Source organism: Lipotes vexillifer, unplaced genomic scaffold (genome assembly GCF_000442215.2).
Source record: "Lipotes vexillifer unplaced genomic scaffold, Lipotes_vexillifer_v1.1 scaffold1602, whole genome shotgun sequence".
NCBI lineage: Eukaryota > Metazoa > Chordata > Mammalia > Artiodactyla > Lipotidae > Lipotes > Lipotes vexillifer.
Window position 1 is genome coordinate 509,419 of NW_006796449.1, and position 13,204 is coordinate 522,622.

General features: G+C 35.2%; 1 protein-coding gene across 2 annotated transcripts in view; it reads right to left on the bottom strand.

Annotated features, from left to right (window-relative positions):
* Positions 1 to 13,204, bottom strand: part of EPHA3 (EPH receptor A3) — a 372,025-nt gene that overhangs the window by 67,614 nt on the left and 291,207 nt on the right. The window contains exons 7-9 of one of the 2 annotated variants that reach the window (XM_007468624.1): positions 10,006 to 10,168; positions 2,089 to 2,191; positions 1,326 to 1,393 (exon numbers count right to left, since the gene is read on the bottom strand). In XM_007468624.1, coding sequence (XP_007468686.1) covers positions 1,326 to 1,393; positions 2,089 to 2,191; positions 10,006 to 10,168 — 334 coding nt within the window. The remainder of the gene's footprint in view (positions 1 to 1,325; positions 1,394 to 2,088; positions 2,192 to 10,005; positions 10,169 to 13,204) is intronic. The other variant, XM_007468625.1, reaches the window with a different exon arrangement.

Sequence of the window (13,204 nt, forward strand, 5' to 3'; positions counted from 1 at the left end):
CTTTCCCTAAAGACAATATTTACATCGATCGTCCAACTCAGATTAAGAACAACTTAATCCACAGGAATGCAACTACTCTGACTAATTTATGCATGGTGAATGTGACTCAGTGTTTTGTGGGATTGTGAAGAAAAAGCTAGATAAATATCCTGTGATTTGTTCCTGCACTCTTTTAAGACTTTTGAGTTGGTAACCTAACTAATCTGGAATGAGAAATTGATATTAGGAAGGTGACACTTGGGCTTTTTTGTGAATTATTCTACAATGACTTCAATGAGATGGACGAAACAAACTGCTCTCTGCAAACTCTGCCATTCTGTCCATCCTACTTCAATTTACATTTTGGAAAACTTTTTTTTTTTTCAATCTACTATATTCCTCCTACATGGTAGCAACAGGTCATTAAGTTTTTACTGTAAAGCTACAACTTTTAGATGGAAAGCCAATTACTGATACAAAGTATGTTGAACTGAAAGTTATTTTCAGAAAGCAAAAGTGAAAGCCAAAGAAACTAATGCTTACAAGACTATATTAGATACATTGAGATTATTTGAGAGCATATAGGCATGAGTATGGTCTCGGTACCAGTTTCCATGAGAACATGCAGTTCCCTTTAAGGCTGATGATTAGTAATTGCCACAATAACCCAGCCATAGTTTGGAAAAGCAAAACACCTGGAATGATTTGTTTCACCAGAAAAAAAAAAAAAAAGTCTTTTTATTAGATATAAACACTTTGTTTCTTAAAAGAGTACTTCTTTCAGAGAAATATTAAAAAGAGACTAAATTGATTGGTATTAAAATAAGGGGCAAAAGCCCTGGCTTTCCTACCAGTTGGATATCATGTAACTCCAAAATAAACAAGTTTATTCTAAAGGCTCTCCCCTGGTTGGTTGACAAAGTGGAGTAAGCCGTTTCACATAAACAGAGGTTGTTTATATTTACTTGGCAGTTAGGAAAGGGAAAAGGCTCCTATTTAGATTTTAGCAAATAGTTAGTAATAAGGAAATTGAAGATATGCTTTGCCTTTCAGCCACGCTGAGCGGACTATAGTATCTACTCCCCATCATGTGCATTATTTGAATATAAACCACCAGTTACCCTTCACGTTAGCTTAAGTATGCTGAAATGCAGCCATGTAAAAATTACTTAATGCAGAGCTGTGGATTCCCTTCTCTGTTTAAAATAAATTTGACTTGCTCAATTTTCCCATAAAACTACTTTTGAATTCTCTTTGTCAGGGGGGAAGTTATCCAATTACAAATCAACAACTGCTAAAGCTGAAATGGTAAAGCCAAAACGTCAGCAAAGAGTTTAGAAACTTACAATGTCCATTCCCAAAATGAAGTCTTTTTTCATCCGCACCATGTTTTGACTTGTTATAGCCACAAAACCTAGAGGTAAATCAAAGGAAGAGAACACAGAAAGAAAATATACTTAAAACAATTATGTATGTTCAGAATGTGCAAAGCACAAAAAATAAAGCATTTTGCACAAACAATTAAATGCTTTAGTGAAAGTTTAATGACTTCATATTTTCTAAATCCTCTAGAGAAAGCCTCTTTCTCTGGGGACCCTGGAGAGCTGCCTAATGAGGAGATATGGAGAGATGCTTCCCCACTGTGCAGACCCCTTCAGTTCAGTTTTTATAATGGCCCTAGAAAGTGTTTATAGTAATTTTTTTTTAAAACAACTGCTGTTAGAATGAATGAAGGGTAAAGTTTCCATTGTTAGTGATTAGTGCTGTGCAGTGTTACCAGTGTTCTGGGTGAGAAAGTGTCAGGGAAATCTGGGGTGTATTTGATGAGAAAAGGGATAATTGAAAAAAGAAAGTAAAAACCAAGAGTGAGGTCAAAAGAAGTGGTGGGTGTTGGAGACTGGGGCAAGAATTTAATGAAAAAAAGAAACTCGAAACTAAAGACAGAGAATCAAAAGAAAGGGAGGAAAAAAAGAAATATCTACAATACAAGTGGAGACATTCTTATTGTTAAAATATTTTATTGACCACACTTTTCAGATTTTAGTGGCAATTGAGGGGAGCAAGCAACGCAATAATGAAAGTAAGTCATAAAACAGACTGTGAACTCACCTCCCAATCAAAACGTAGGTGACAACTGCGAGGAGAATAATTGCTACTGCCGCTGAAATGGCAATCATTACCACTTGGCTATTTTCCCCAGAAATGGAGAAAGCTGTGAGGTTGGAGAGAAAAAATAAGAAACGACCAGGCATTAACACATCATAACTAACATCTATGTGAAAATGTTGATAAATTAAGTGCTATTTATTTTGCTTTTACCTAAAATATGGCTTGCTGTCTGATACAATGTAAAAAGAATTCTTCACTGACTGTAAAAAATAGACATTTTGTATAATTTTACTTGAAATTTCTGATTAATAAGATTAAATACTCTGCTTTCATTGACATCAATCAAAACTATTTGGGCATCTACTGCATATAATATGCTGGACTGGTTTTCTCTATACTCATTGGCAAGAAACTCATCAAATAAACAGTAATTATCAGAGAAATATAGGGAATAGGTAAGATTTCCCAGAATGAAACTATAAAAGCGTTCTCATTAGCTTGTTTAGTCTCCAGTATCTGTATTTATTTAAAAGGTGGTATAATACCTGTCCTATGGACCTCAACACATGTTACCAACAAATTGTTCCTGTCCCTGTATTTCCTACCTTTGTAGATGGCCCATCACTCATTCACTCACCAACATGAGGTATTGGCAAAAATTGTCCAGGAGCCAAATCTGGCCTGCAATCAGTTTTTGTATAGCTCAGAAGCTTAGAAGAATTTACATTTTTTTAATGGTTGCAAAAAGTCAAAAGAAGATTCTGTGATATATGAAAATTATATAAAATTCAAATTTTTGTGCCTATAAATAAAATTACATTGGAACACAGTCACATTCATTTATTTGTACATTGTCTATGGCTCCCTTTATGCTACAGTTAGCCAAGTTAGGTAGGAGCAACAGAGACTGTATGTACACAAAGCCTAAAATATTTATTCTCTAGTCCCTTACAGAAAATGTTTACTGACCCTTGCCCTAAACCAATGATTCTCTAACTTTAATGTTCACATAAATCATTTGAGGACCTTTTGGAAAAAGCAGTTTCTGATTCAGTCAGTCTGGAGTGGGGACTGAGATTGTGCATATCTTATGAGCCCCCAGTGATGCTGATGCTGCTGATTCCAGACTACAACATTTTGAGTAGCAAAGATGTAGACCATAAATATAAAGTCACCTTGTCCTCTCCCTCTCCTGATTTTTCTATATCCAGTTAATCACCAAATTCTTTTAAATATTTTAGTTTCTGTCTTCACTTCTCTCCTGGATTACAATAAGAAATTCCCAACGGATCTCTACTTGCAGGCCTTTCCTATCTTCTACCTGGCCACCACAGTATTTCTTCTAAGCCATGAGTTTGATTATGTCATTCTCATGCAGGGCTCTCCATCACTTTCTGGATAAAATGCATGTAAAACCATTTAGGATCTGTTCTCTGCCTAAATCCCCAGGCTCATCTGCTAACAAAATCCATAAGCATTCTAATCTCTACACTCTCTAAAATAAACGCAGTTCCTGGAACATTCCCTCTCATGCACTCATACTTTAATATTTATTGTTTTTGTAGTAAATGCTGACTAAACAAATGAATCAGTGCTGTATCAAAAAGCTCAAAAGAGAAGGTTTAGTTATACTATCAGCTCTCCAGAAGCCAATATCACATCTTGAACCTGATGAAAATCTAAGGTTGGAAGTTTTTCTCTAAAATACTGCAGTTTAGGGAATAAATGATATAAATAAAGAAACATAGCAGATAGGATGTTAAAAGTTTTCTAAGCATCTGAAAAAAAGAACTCAGAGTGTGGCAGGATGGTATACTCATAATATAAACTGTTGCAAGCACTTTATTCTTTACTACCAGAAAACTATTGTTTATGCCACCGTGGCAGTCGTGGGAGTGCCTGCTAGGATATCCCTACTGCCAAGCCTGCAGTGGGCAGACAGCTTGCAGCTGCTGCACCTTCAGGATCCACCGCAGCCACGCTCTCCTCAATTACAAAACGTGGCAAGGGGACTGCAGCCAGGCCATTTCTGCCCAATGCAGGGGTCCTGTAAGGGCAATCTTCATGCTGAGGCTCCCTGTTGGTTTGGTGAGACCCTCAGAGCTGCACTGCTCTCTGAGGGTCCCCCTCCTCAACCCTTTGCCTTCTCTCTGTCTTCATAGATGGCTGACCTACATCTCAGTCTCAGGCTCTGCTTGGCCATTTCTGTTCTTCCCCTTTTACCTTTTATCTGTATCCCCACACTCCCTGAAGCTCACACAATTCCACCTTAATATCTGCTTCACAGAAGACATGGACTGATACATTCCTATCCACTGGCTATAGATCTGTGAATCATTTGTAAAATAACTTAACCTTGTAATTCAATAATGCTCCATGAACATATAATAATCATTTTATCTCATGCTTTTCACTTTGCATACTGTAGCAACTTATAAAGAGCAGCAAGTTCTGAATTCGCTGGTAAATTTTAGCCAGTTTGTAGAATAAATGTCAGTGAAACTGGTAGAGGAAACATGATAGAAAAAAGAATTCTCTATTTCTTTTCTTGTCAAAGATAGGATTAAACTAGACCTCTCTACAATTTCCTCTAGCTCTAGATATCTATGAGCCCCAGAGACTATCTAAAAGCACATAACCAAATCAGATCATTTTTGGCTACTGAATTGGCAAACATTTGAATGAATAGTATTAATTGTGTGTTATACAGTTGTCTAATAATTTTATGTGGCATACTGGCAAAAACTGATACCTATTATGTCAGGAATTCAGTTTGAATATGTTTTCCCACAAGCACACTGCTCCCCCTGGCTCTGGTCTCTTCCCATTTTTGTCCACCCTACACATGCTGTCCACTCTCTCTGCCTAAAGCAGACTGGCAAGGAGCTCGTTCTCGTGAACCAGAATGACTGGCTTTGTACCAATCTGCTGTGTGACATAATAATATGATTCTTGTGAGGATTAAAGGAGTTAATACAAGTTAAACACTTAGAACAGTGCTACACATACAATAAGGGTTTAATAAATGTTATATATATATATTTATTTTTTTTTTAATAATACACAATGTATTTATTTATTTATTTATGGCTGTGTTGGGCCTTCATTTCTGTGCATGGGCTTTCTCTAGTTGTGGCAAGTGGGGGTCACTCTTCATCGCGGTGTGCAGGCCTCTCACTATCGCGGCCTCTGTTGTTGTGGAGCACAGGCTCCAGACGCGCAGGCTCAGTAATTGTGGCTCACGGGCCCAGTTGCTCCATGGCATGTGGGATCTTCCCAGACCAGGGCTCGAACCTGTGTCGTCTGCATTGGCAGGCAGATTCTCAACCACTGCGCCACCAGGGAAGCCCATGTTATATATTTTTATTATTTCATTTTCCTGGTAAAGAATTGGCAAAAGTTGGGCTTCCCTGGTGGCGCAGTGCTTGGGAGTCCGCCTGCCGGTGCAGGGGACGCGGGTTCGTGCCCCGTTTCGGGAGGATCCCACATGCCGCGGAGCGGCTGGGCCCGTGAGCCATGGCCGCTGGGCCTGCGCGTCCGGAGCCTGTGCTCCGCAAATGACACCTATTAAACACAGGAAAAAAAAAAAAAAAAAAAAAAAAAAAAAAAAGAATTGGCAAAAGTACTCCATATCCCACAAAATTACATATGAATATCTAATCTTGGTATATAAAGTTCTCTATATAATGATTCCATTCTACCTTTGTCAGGCTTTCTTAATGTCCCCTAAAAATAGGGTCCAAGAGATTAAAGTTGCTGCATACCCATTCATTAAAAACAACAAAAAGGCAGTATGACACATTTAGGAGTGCTGACTAAATTGTCCCTGGGCTAATCTTCTTGAATAGTAATATCCAGTAGAATCCTCCATTTCCAAATATCAGCTTTATCCCACATATTTTTGCTCTGGAAATTCCTTGGATGTTCAAATTATGTACGATTTATTTAAACACAAAACAAACACAGACACACAGACACACACACAGACACACACACACACACACACACACACACACACACACCGAGTGCTTACTATACTATTATATCAGATAATATTTTAAGCACTTTACAAACAACAATTAATTTAATCAACATAAAAACCCTATTGAGTCATGCACGATGATCTTTCCCAATTTCCAGACAGGGAAGCTGAGGCAGTGAAAGTTGAAGGGGCTTGTCAAGGTCATCCCAATACATGGCAGCTCCCTCTAGGGTTCTTTCTCTAACTCCTACATTGTGCCTGCCTTTCTCAGGCACAAAGTACACACTCTGGATTGTTTCTGCCCACTGAGGCTTTCCAGACAGATGGACTGCCTGTTTTCCCAAACATGTCACACTGTTTCTTAAAGTCTGGGACTTCTTGCTTTGGTGGATGTCACCTTTGTTCTAGGAAAGTCCTTTTACTCATATACACGCTATGCTTTCTGTGGGGCTTTTAGCATGACTTTTTTTTTTTTTTTTTTTTAATATGCAATAGCAGCACTGGATCAGTACTCCAAAATCTGGAGGCTCACTGACTCCACTTACTAGCTATGCAATCTCAGAAAAGACATATAAAACTCTGTGTCCTAGACCATGGATAAAAGGAAATCATAGTATCTTAATAGCTTACAGAACAGGATCAAATGAAATGTTTACGAAAATGCTTTTCATACTGTCACAAAAATACATGGGTTCTAAAATCAGATCGATCATTTACCAATTGTATAACTTTAGAAATCTTACTTAACCTCTCTATGCCTCAGTTTCCTCTTCTGTAAAATGATGATAATAAATGTAAAGCACTGACACATAAATAGTAAGAAACTTTAAAGCACTTAGGAAAATATATAATCCACTGTGCCTCTATATTGTTACCGTAAACAATATCAAAAAACACTAATTAAATTCCAGGTAGAAATACACTATGTTCTACTAAGAAACATTTATATGTGTTATGAATAAAACTTTATAATTAAAAAATAATAAAAACTAGAATAAGCAGCAAGCTGTTAAAGATATCCAAACATGAGCCTTTTTTTAATATCTTTTAAATATCAATCTATAACAAATAAGACTCTTAAATCCTTAGAGTTTGTATGAATATATCATTTTGATTTATAAAAATGGAGAGTTTTTGTCTTTTTTCCCCTTAAGACAAAAGGTAATTTTTAAACCTATATTTACTTATATTTAAAGTCTGGAAGAATTCTATGGTAAAGCAGTAAGAGTAAACTGATTTAAAAAAAAAAAAATCAAACTGCACAACTCAAAGATTTTTATAAAAGGAGAGGAAGGATATTAAAAAAGTTCCCTTTCTTGCTATGCTCTTTTCATCTGCTCTATCAATCAATGGAAATATAGCAAATATAAAACTTATTTGCAAAAGTCCTAAGACCCTTAAGTTTTTAAATAGGCTATTTCTTAAACCTCAGACACTGAAGCCTCATTAGATGATCATGCATAACACTACCACAACTATATCTCTGGTAAATCTGGAATCACATTAAAATTTTAGAATTTGTTGTTGTTGCAAATTTATATATCAGATAGGGTTAAGTGCTAATTAAGAACAAGAGAAGTTAGACTGATATTCCAAAATATGCATCAATATAGTACATATTTATCTAATGGTGTTCTGCCCTCTTGCCCCCCAATATGCCTAATTTCTACCACATGATATAATAAACATTTGATTTTTATATTTCTGTGATTTGTGGTCTCTCTTGCTACAGCAAATCTAGGTTTTGTTGTTAATTCCAATAACTATTTAAAAGTCTGAAAAAATTCAATCTATAATCATTTCAAAACAAAGAACTTTCTTTGCGTCACTTAAAGTTTACAAAAAGATTTAGAAATACAAATGTTAAATTGCAATTGTATTTTGTTATTGTGTCATCTAAAATTTTAAATTTCTTTTAAACCTTGTTCACATGGATTTCCATGGTATTTTGCAGCACTTTGTTTCTAATGTCCTCAAAGAGTGATTTCTCCATATTCATTCCATCACAGGAGGATTAGGAGAGGTCTTAAAGTACAGTCTCCACATCTGAGACTTGAATCCCCTTCGATATCCAAGGGGGAATGGTTCTAGGACCCCCTACAGATACCAAAATCTGAGGATGCTCAAGTCCCTTACATAAAGTGGTGTAGTATTTGCATATAACCTAAGCACATCCTGCCCTATAATTTAAACCATCTCTAGATTACTTACAACACCTAATACAACTTAATGCTATGTAAATAGTTGCTGGATTGCCACAAACTAAAGCTGTGCTTTCTGGAACTTTCTGGAATTTTTTTGTATATATTATATCTATATAATATACATTAAATTGTATTGAAGTATACTTGATTTACAATGTATTAATTTCTGTTGTACAGCAAAGTGACTCAGTTATACATATATAGATTATTTTTCAAATTCTGTCATATTCTTTTCCATTATGGGTTATCACAGGATATTGGATATAGTTTTGTATATTTTTGATCCAAGGTTGTCATGTTTCAGCTGTGAGATAATAATTTCTACCATTAGATTCTTATACCCTGTAGAAGGTAGAGCTTGTTATTGTAAACAGCATTTCTAATTGTTTGACAAAAAGTGTGCCATAAAATATTTACTTTATCATATTAACTTAAACAACTTTTATAATTTTTGTTAATCTTGAATGTTTCTATGAGGGATGAAATTTGGGCATAAAATATTACCATACCAATAACAATGTGACTTTATACCATGAATAAAATATTTAGAAAATAGGAAATATAGATGCCAGGGAGAAATGGCAAATTGGAACTGTCAAAAGAGATTACTGTGTGTCCTTTCAGTAGAATGCTAGGCATTGTCAGACTCTCCCTGGATAACATGTTTCTAAAGGGTGTTCATCTTTGATTGTCTTCTTGGCCTGTTTTGCAACTATGAAGTTAGTTGTAGACAATGAATAGTTATATATATGATTTTTCTCATTACAACTAGAATGATATATTCACTAGAGATATGACTGTTTTATGTGCATTAGAAAAGATGACCCCAATCATTATATTTATTGTCTTAGAGTATACTAACCAGTTTTGGACAGATTAACCAATTTGTTTAAGTATTCCTGATTGTCTACACACTCATACACACAAACAGAACAACATATACAAATATGTATGTATATGTGTATATGTATCTGTTCTTCAAATTTCTCTTTAAATCAGTTTACTCTCTTACTAGTCTCTTCATTAATTAATAAGTTAAATAAAATCTTTAATTTGTGTTCATTTTATATTAATATCATAGCCATGATTTTCCCTTTTGAAACATATTTTAGCAGAGGGTTTTTCTAATAGGAAGTGAATGCATTTAAAGAAAATCAGAATGTTACTGGGAAAATGTTTGCCAATTTTAGATAAATTTAGTGTCAGACACACAGGACCAACCAAATTTCTTGTGAATGTGAATGAGGTGATGAATCAGGTTTAGAAAATCCTTAACCTCCAAGTAATACAAGATTAAATGTGTTAAGGATTAAAACAATATTAAGTTCCTCATGGATCATCACGTTTCTTTTTTTGTAGTTCATCGAACCATACAATGAACCTGAAATATCTGAATTAACAGGTACTGGAAGTTAAAATGTTACCATATTAAATAATGATCCTCAAAGGAATTTATGACCAATAGAAGATCAGAAGCATTCCAGGCATTAGAATATGTTCGATTTGTAAAAGAGAAAAACACACACACACACACACACACACACACACACACAGATGTACACTTACACAAACACAAGTAAACAGACCCAATGCTATGCAAAATTGTTAAATGTCCCCCAAGCAATATACTTTCAATGTATCACATTTAGCTAAAACTTAGAGTGAGAATGAATTATCAGACACCTTTGCAACAGCCCTTTCCCCCATACACTATATTGAAAAAGTACGTACAGTCTGGGCTAGTTTCGAACTCAAACTTGCGACTGTTGGTCCCAAATCCAGCTGCGGTCCGGGCTCGGATTTGGAATACATACGTAGTATCAGGCTTGAGGCTACTGATGGTAACATTTGTGCCTCTTGCCCTGAGAATTGTATAACTTGTCTCTTGTTCCTGCTTTGAGGTAAGAAAAATCATGTTAAAATCGAATCTTCCTAATGCTGTCAAATGGTAAAAAGGTGAACCACTCAAAACGAATTCTTTCAAATTTTTAACACAGCTCATAGGACAGATAAAAGAGGTGACAATCATTTAACTTTCTGAATGTAATAGAGGCATTTTTTTTTTTTTTTTTTTTTGGTACATAGGCTTCTCACTGCTGTGGCCTCTCCCGTCGCGGAGCACAGGCTCCGGACGCGCAGGCTCAGCGGCCATGACTCACGGGCCCAGCCGCTCCGCGGCATGTGGGATCTTCCTGGACCGGGGCATGCACCCGTGTCCCCTGCATTGGCAGGCGGACTCTCAACCACTGCGCCACTAGGGAAGCCCTAAGAGAGGCATTTTTAAGCAAAAAAAATTTTTTACAGAATTTCCCAACTTGGATAAAATAATTTGTTCCCTGAACATAATGCAGGAAAATTTAGTTTTCATTTTTACCAATTACTGAATATGTGGATGAAAATAAGTTCTCTTCAAAGCTGAGCCTGAATGAAAGCTTCAGTCTAATTCCAAGGATAAACTTACAAAGACGAAAATACCCCCTTGAATTAAACTTAACAGGAATGTCCTACTGATTCTCAGAAAATATTTCCATTAACTGTAAAATATTAAACTTAAAAAGGTCCAGGTTTTATGTATAAAATCTACATTAATAACTTTCTTAGTATCAGCTATATTTGCACTGTGTTTAATCTAAGTCACCATGGTTTGTAGAGACTAAAATCTTCAGATAAAAGTCTAGAAATATTCCCCAAAAGGATTTACATTGTACTTTAGGAGATTCACACTGCACATTAATTGTAAAGACTTTTTATGTCAAGCCTTGTTTACGAAAATGGACTTCCAGGAATTGTGTTTTTCCTTTAACATACGTTAGTATATGAGCACTTTATGGGTCACCTAATTTCAAGTAATGGTGGAATATCCCCATACCTGGTGTGGGATCTATTGTGGGTGATATAGAACAATGCATATCCTCAACCAAAACTAAATAGAATATTACAGATAAAATGTAGTGTGTTATAGATACTTTTTAGTTAAAAATGCTGGTTATGTATCAGATAGCATTTGAGTTAATATATAAATAATGAAGAGGGCTGAATATATTTATTTTGTGGAAATCATTATTTCATGTGTTAAAAAAAATTATTAATCATATACCCAGAACATGGCTCTGTTCATCATCCTTAATGAACTAAACAGTCAAGAAAGCTAGACTTTGTAGAGCTTAAATTCTAGCAAAATGCTCAAAATATTTCTAAGCATCATATATATATTTGGAAATAATTTTAAAATTTATGAATGTATGCTATAAAAAATGTTTATATCAAGTATATTAAAAATAATATTACACATAAATATGCATCAAATTTAAAATACTTAGAGAAGAATAGATTCAGTCATTCTTTTCCTGCACTAATTAATATTGTTTTAAAATATGGATGTATATTGTGCTTTGTTAGTGGAGTTTGAAATAAGTTCAGAAAATGCTTTATGTTTGTAAAAGATATGAGGGTAGTTTCGTAGTATTTTTGAATCAGCTTCATAGATCTACAAGTTGGGTGTTCCCTGGCTCTGCTATCCAATCTGAACTAAGGTGCATCATTAATTGTCTTTTTATTTTGTTGTATCATCTATAAAACACGGATTCTTATATTTGCCCAGTCTATCTTGTCACACTTTTAAAAAGAGAAGATCATGATCAAGTGAGTACTTGACAGTACCACAGTGGATCACTGAAAGCTAGGAGATAACTTATTTATACTATGATTTTGGCACAATGAGGTTTATAAGGTCTCACTTTCTTTCAGTGAAAGAGACATACCTTTTTCCCTGTAGGGGGCAGTATGAAAAAAAATGGGATCACATTTGTGAAACACATTAACTTCAATAAACAGAATAACTACATAGTGCAAAGGAATGTTTAGACATTGGTTTTTTTTTTGAAAACTGACCATACCACTAATTCTCATATCTCTAAAATAATCCATTTTCATGTAGAGGAAGGTATGCAATACAGGGGGAAACATACTACATGAGGAGTCATGGCTGCCAGAATTCAAAACAAAGATCTAATGTTTATTAGCAGTGAGGCTGTGAGAAATTCAGATAATGCCATCGACTCTCAGTTTTCTTATTTGTAAAAGAACCTATTTGCCCACTTTCATCAGATTATCAGACAGCTCAAAATAATGTATGCAGAAGTAGTCTATAAATATAAACTATATCAACTCACAATTTGTTTTCATTTCATTTTAAAATACTTTGTAAACTGCAGCAGATACACAAATATGTCATGTTCATATTGGTAGCTATAAAACCACCCAGCTCTAATGATAAGATTTGAATACATCTTGCTTTCAAACCTAGCCATAACTTATAAACAAGGAGAAATAAGTGGTACTTAGAGTGATGAAATACTATGCCTTAAATTCTACTTATAAATAATCGTGTACCTATTTTTTATAATTGCATTACTGAATCACAATTTTATCATGTGAGGCAAACTTATCTACCCACACCCATCTTCTACATTTCCTTGTACAAAGTCAAGAAAGCTTTCCATCATCAGTTCAATAACACAATCGTTTTGTTATTAATTCAATGTTCCTATCTGTGAGTGTGAAGGTCAGGAAATGATGCTTAAGGCAATGAACTCAGGAATAGTTCATCAATAGATTAAGGAATCGCTATATAATAGTTGGTAGAACAGGGGTCTCAGTGTGGAAGGACACAAATGTCATCTCTAATACCATAACTAGATGACTTAACGTTTGATAGTGACATCTTTTGCTATGGCTTATTGCTATAGAATGGAGAATATTTGACACAATGATTTCTAAACCCTCTTCTACCTATAAATCAAAGGTATCACACGACCAGAATTCTAAACAGAGCTCTTTCACTTGCTAGCAGTGTCATTGGTTTCTCTGAAAGAGCACACTTATGATTAGGTAACCTCTTTCCCCACCCAATTCAACCCTTTAACATTAT